The following is a 6,340-nucleotide window of genomic DNA, read 5'->3' on the forward strand; positions in this document are numbered from 1 at the left end:
AAAAAAAAAAAAAAAAAAAAAAAAAAAAGAGTCAATCTTGTTTTCCTAAAATTTGGTTGCATTTCTCAGATTACGTGCAAATCACCTTGTTAAATTTGTACACTACCAAATCTCATGAGCCATCTCATTTAACTGTTTATATCTTAGAATGTAGTCCTTTCCACAGGAGGCAGATCTCATCTGTTACATTTTGTTTTCTTCTTGTAGATCTGGAAATACGTTTTTCTTTTTCTTTTTTGTTTTTAACTAAATAGAGACAGGATCTCTATCTTGCCTTGGCCAGTCTCAAACTCCTGGGCTCAAGTGATTCTCTCCAGCCCTGGCCTCCCAATGTGCTAGAATTACTGGCATGAGCCATGTGCCTGGCTGAACAATACCTTTTTCTACACTCATATATATGGATTTTTCTTGCTGTGGATAGTCTACAAAGTCTGTACACTATATAGCATCTATAGACTATCCTAAAATATTACTACTGGGATAATGTGTATGTTTACCCAAAACACTGTTGGCTTGCTTAATTTTCACCTCAAATGTTTTCCCACTTGACACAGGAGAAGAGGGTTGTGATGAGTTCTGGAGGGCATCAGCATTTGATCAGCTGTTTGGAGACACTGCAGAAGGCTCTCAAAGGTTTGTAAACACTTGAAATATGCTGATTTCATATAACCCCCAGTTTAAGAAGGACTATTTTAGACTAGAAATATAAATTGAGGTAGGTCAACTTTATATACTAGTTGTTGCTGTTGCTTTCATTTATGGAATTGGAATGAGCTTTTTGCTAAAGCTTGAAACATTTGTTTTCGATCCTGTTTTGGAGGCTAAGAGGTTTAAAAGGTAAATTTAAAAGATAAATGATGAAGGGTAATAAAGATACCTGGGGAAAGTTCTTTTCTTTCTTCACATTTTTTTTTTTTGAGATGGAGTCTCTGTATGTTGCCCAGGCTGGAGTGCAATGGTGCGATCTCGGCTCACTGCAACCTCCTCCTCTTGGGTTCAAGCGATTTTTCTGCCTCAGCCTCCTGAGTGATTATAGGTGCCCATCACTACGCCCAGCTAATTTTTTGTGTGTGTTTTTAGTAGAGATGGGGTTTAACCATGTTGATCAGGCTGGTCTCAAACTCCTGATCTCAGGTGATCCGCCTGCCTCAGCCTCCCAGAATGCTGGGATTATAGGTGTGAGCCACCGCCCTGGCCCTTCACATGTTCTTTTTTGATTAATCTCCATAAGAAAGGCCGGGCATGGTGGCTCACACCTGTAATCCTAGCACTTTGGGAGGCTGAGGTAGGTGGATCACCTGACGTCAGGAGTTCAAGACCAGCCTGGCCATCATGATGAAACCCCATCTTTTTTTTTTTTTTTTTTTTTTTTGAGACGGAGTTTCACTCTTGTTACCCAGGCTGGAGTGCAATGGCGCGATCTCGGCTCACCGTAACCTCCGCCTCCTGGGTTCAGGCAATTCTCCTGTCTCAACCTCCTCAGTAGCTGGGATTACAGGCAAGCGCCACCATGCCCAGCTAATGTTTTGTATTTTTAGTAGAGACAGGGTTTCACCATGTTGACCAGGATGGTCTTGATCTCTTGACCTCGTGATCCACCCGCCTCGGCCTTCCAAAGTGCTGGGATTACAGGCTTGAGCCACCGTGTCCAGCCTTTTTTTTTTTTTTTTTTTGGAGTCGCATTCTGTCCCCCAGGCTAGAGTGCAGTGGCGCCATCTTGGCTGACTTCAATCACCGTCTCCTGGGTTCAAGCTATTCTCCTGCCTCAGCCTCCCGAGTAGCTGGTATTACAGGGGCACAGCCCCACGCCAAGCTAATTTTTCTATTTTCAGTAGAGAGGGGGTTTCAGCATGTTGGTTAGGCTGGTCTTGAACTCCTGACCTTGTGATCTGCCTGCCTTGGCCTCCCAAAGTGCTGGGATTACAGGTGTGAGCCACTGTACCTGGTGTATTTTTTCTTTTTTAATTGTGGTAAAATATACATAACATTTACTATTTTAACTGTTTCTTAGAGTATAGTTCAGTAGCATTAAGTACATTCATATTGTATCATCATCACCACTGTCCATCTCTAAAACTTTATTCATCTTCCCAATCTTACATTCTACAAGTGATGTTTCCTTCCTGCCTTCCCCTAGTCCCTGGCAGCCACCGTTTTATTTTCTGTCTTTATGAATTTGACTACTCTGTATACCGGATATAAGTGGAATCATACAATATTTGCCCTTTTGTGACTAGCTTATTTTGCTTAGCATAATGTTTTCAAGGTTCATCCATATTGAAGCATTTGTTAGAATTTCTTTTTTTTTTCAACAGCCTTAATCCTGTCTGGGAAAAAAAATTTCTTTTTTTTAAGGTTGAAAAAGACTTCTCTGTATATACATTTTGTTTATACATTCATCTGCTAGTGGACATTTGGGTTGTTTTAACCTGTTGACTGTTGTGATTAATGCTGTTGTTAATGATGAGTATTTGTTTTTATGTTCATTTTTATGTTAATCTTCCTTGTTCTGTGATTAGCAGATAAATGTATCTTAAGTTAAAGGCAACTTGTTCCACATAATGAGTAATGGAAACAGGAGTGGAGAAAGATTAAGTAATTTTTCAAATAGATCTTTTTTTTTGACCTTTAGTGCTGCATAGGCCACAGCTAAGCCTTACCAATGAACTTTGTGTCAATTACAAACATTTGAACTCTGAATATGTTTATGGCTTTGGAAGGTTGGATCTTTTTGTCTTTGAAGAATATCATTTAAGTTATTTGGAGCATTCTTGTGACTTCCTTTTTTCATCCTTTCATAGTAACATCTTTACCAGCAATGACTGATCGTTTGGAGTCCATAGCAAGACAGAATGGGTAAGTAGTCTTTCTGTAGGCAGAAATGTTTAACTTGGTGTTAACTTTGGGTGGCTTTATTTATGTGTCTTCTATTAATTTTTGTTTTGATTTGTTCCTGCTAGACTGGGCTCTCATCTCAGTGCCAGTGGCACTGAATGTTACATCACGTCAGATATGTTCTATGTGGAAGTGCAGTTAGATCCTGCAGGACAGCTTTGTGATGTAAAAGTGGCTCACCATGGGGAGAATCCTGTGGTATGTGTTGATATTTCACTGGAATCTGTGGGGTTTACTTAGGGACATTAATTTTAAAATTAATTGTTGGGGTTTATATAGCTTGGGTTTAGGTTTTTTTCATGAGCCACTGTAGAGATGATGTGATGGGCTACAAAATCAACAGCTATAGAATGGAATTTAGAAAACATGCATCCCATCCCTGATATTATCCAAGGGCTTTGACAAGTGGAAACACCATAGGAACCCTTTTCTTTTTCTTTCTTTCTTTTTTTTTTTCCTTTGAGGCACAGTCTCGTTCTGTCACCCAGGCTGGATTGCAGTGGCATGATCTCGGCTCACTGCAATCTTCGCCTCCTGGATTCAAGCTATTCTCCTGCCTCAGCCTCCCGAGTAGCTGGGATTACAGGTGCGTGCCACCATGCCTGGCTAATTTTCATATTTTTAGTAGAGACGGGGTTTCCCTATGTTGGTCAGGCTGGGCTTGAACTCCTGACCTCAAGTGATCTGCCCACCTCAGCCTCCCGAAGTGCTTGGATTACAGGCCTGAGCCACTGCGCCTGGCAGGAACCCTTTTAATTTCATATCAACAAACATGAGCCGCAATTGAACAATAGGTGGTGGGGATACAGAAATAAATGACTCAGGGTTCCTACCTTCAAAGAAATTATAATCAAGGACAGATATTCTGAAAAATTGTATAATAGAGATGAATGTAAAATGCGTGTAGCCAGACAATTTGATATAAATTCCATGTATGGCATTACAGAGTTCCTAATGTTTTAAGCAAGCTACTGAGAGTTGATTCCTTTAAAAACTATTTCATATGCTTTGACTTTAAGTTTTTCACCCTAATCCTGTGGTTCACTAAGTAGGAAGAACAAGCTTAAAATATTTTAATATGAGGACCATCTGTAGTTTTAATGATTTTATTGTAAAGCATGTGCTATAGAAAAAGAGAAAGGCTTTTGATATCTTCAAATGTGCTAAAGTAGTTTTAATATAATTTTTTTTGATTTCAGAGCTGTCCAGAGCTTGTACAGCAGCTAAGGTGAGCAAATAACATTGATATTCCTTGATTTTGACAGACAGTGCTGTTCTTCACAGCTAGGTTTTTTTTCTTTTTGAGAGGGTGTCTACACTGTCAGCTGGGCTGTAGTTATAATGGTGTGATCTCAGTTTACTGCAAGCTCCGCCTCCCAGGTTTACATGATTCTCCTGCCTCAGCCTCCCGAGTAGCTGGGATTACAGGCATGCACCACCACACCCAGCTAATTTTTTGTGTTTTTAGTAGAGATGGGGTTTCAGTATGTTGGCCAAACTGGTCTCGAACCTGACCTTGTGATCCACTTGCCTTGGCCTCCCAAAATGCTGGGATTACCCTGTACCCGGCCTCACAGCTAGGTTTTGAGACTGGTCAGAAGTTATTTTTCTCGGGAACAAGTTTATTTTCTGGGGCAAAGATTTTTCAGAATCTATACTTAACCTCCGCCTCCTGGGTTTAAGCGATTCTCCTACCTCAGTCTATCCCAGGGCTTCTTTTTCTTTTCTTTCTTTTTTTTTTTTTTTTTTGGGGGGTTGCTCTTGTTACCCAGGCTGGAGTGCAATGGCGCGATCTCGGCTCACCGCAACCTCCGCCTCCTGGGTTCAGTCAATTCTCCTGCCTCAGCCTCCTGAGTAGCTGGGATTACAGGCACACACAACCATGCCCAGCTTGTTTTTTGTATTTTTAGTAGAGACGGGGTTTCACCATGTTGACCAGGATGGTCTCGATCTCTTGACCTCGTGATCCACCCGCCTCGGCCTCCCAAAGTGCTGGGATTACAGGCTTGAGCCACCGCGCCCGGCTTCTTTTCTTTCTTTTTTTGAGACAAAGTCTTGCTCTGTCACCAAGCTGGAGTACAGTGGCATGATCTCAGTTCACTGCAACCTCCGCCTCCTGGGTTTAAGCGATTCTCCTACCTCAGCCTTCCAAGTAGCTGGAACTACAGGCGTGCACCACCGCACCCAGCTGATTTTTGTATTTTTAGTAGAGACAGGGTTTCACCTTGTTAGCCAGGATAGTCTCAATCTCTCTATTTATTTATTTATTTTTTAAAGACGGGGTTTCACCTTGTTAGCCAGGATGGTCTCAATCTCTCTTTTTATTTATTTATTTATTTAAGATGGGGTTTCACCATATTGGTCAGGCTGGTCTTGAACTCCCGACCTCAGGTGATCTGCCCGCCTTGGCCTCCAAAGTGCTTGGATTACAGGCGTGAACCACCGCGCCTGGCCCTGGTCTCAATCTCTTGATCTCGTGAGCCACCCCCTTGGCCTCCCAAAGTGCTGGGATTACAGGTGTGAGCCACCCTGCCTGCCGTCTTTTTTTTTTTTTTAATTTGAGATGGAGTGTTGCTCTGTCGCTCAGGCTGGTGTACAGTGGCACAATCTCGGCTAACTGCAAACTCTGCCTCCTGGAGTTCAAGTGATTTTCCTGCCTCAGCCTCCCAAGTAGCTGGGACTGCAGGTGTGTGTCACCATGCCTGGCTAAGTTTGTATTTTTAGTAGAGATGAAGAGGTGGCTGGGTGCGGTGGCTCGTGCCTGTAATCCCAGCACTTTGGAAGGTTCAGGCAGTTGGATCACGAGGTCAGGCGTTTAAGAGCCGCCTGGCCAAGATGGTGAAACAATGTATCTACTAAAAATACAAAAATTAGCTGGATATGGTGGCCGGCGCCTGTAATCCCAGCTACTTGGGAGGCTGAGGCAGAGAATTGCTTGAACCCAGGAGACAGAGGTTGAAGAGAGCCAAGATCAGGCCACTGCACTTCAGCCTGGGTGACAGAGGGAGACTTTGTCTTGGAAAAAAAAAAAAAAAAAGAAAAATAGAGATGAGGTTTTGCCGTGTTGGGCAGGCTGATCTGGAACTCCTGACCTCAGGTTTCCCAAAGTGTTGTGAGTACAGGCGTCAGCCACCATGCTGGGCCATTTTTTTTGTTGTTGTTGCAATGGAGTTTTGCTCTTGTTAACCCAGGCTGGAGTATAATGGTATGGTCTCTGCTCACTGCAACTTCTGCCTCTCAGGTTCAAGTGATTCTCCTGCCTCAACTTCCCAAGTAGTTGGGATTATAGGCACCTGCCACCACGCTTGGTTAATTTTTTATTTTTATTATTATTATGTTATTTTTTTGAGACTGAGTCTTACTGTTGCCCGGCTTTATTTTTATTTATTTTTTTTATTTTTTATTTTTTTATTTTTATTTTTATTTTATTTATTTTTTTTTTTTT

The 6,340-nt window shown here is 42.0% G+C and overlaps 1 protein-coding gene across 1 annotated transcript; it reads left to right on the forward strand.

The window, feature by feature from the left end:
* Nucleotides 1–318: 318 nt before the first annotated feature.
* LOC116547065 (mediator of RNA polymerase II transcription subunit 1-like) lies at nucleotides 319–4,289 on the forward strand. Its single transcript, XM_032273132.1, has 4 exons — nucleotides 319–633; nucleotides 2,802–2,856; nucleotides 2,961–3,093; nucleotides 4,095–4,289. The coding sequence occupies exons 1-4, from the start codon at nucleotides 534–536 to the stop codon at nucleotides 4,125–4,127; spliced, it is 321 nt and encodes a 106-aa protein (XP_032129023.1). The 5' UTR covers nucleotides 319–533; the 3' UTR covers nucleotides 4,128–4,289.
* Nucleotides 4,290–6,340: the final 2,051 nt, after the last annotated feature.

Source organism: Sapajus apella, unplaced genomic scaffold, assembly GCF_009761245.1.
Source record: "Sapajus apella isolate SASKATOON/1434 unplaced genomic scaffold, GSC_monkey_1.0 scaffold1998, whole genome shotgun sequence".
Lineage (NCBI taxonomy): Eukaryota > Metazoa > Chordata > Mammalia > Primates > Cebidae > Sapajus > Sapajus apella.

Coding starts and splice junctions, on each gene's coding strand:
- LOC116547065 (XM_032273132.1), top strand. CDS start 534: ATGTTTTCCCACTTGACACAGGAGAAGAGGGTTGTGATGAGTTCTGGA. Junction 634..2,801: donor ACTGCAGAAGGCTCTCAAAG/GTTTGTAAACAC, acceptor ATCCTTTCATAG/TAACATCTTTACCAGCAATG. Junction 3,094..4,094: donor ACCATGGGGAGAATCCTGTG/GTATGTGTTGAT, acceptor TTTTGATTTCAG/AGCTGTCCAGAGCTTGTACA.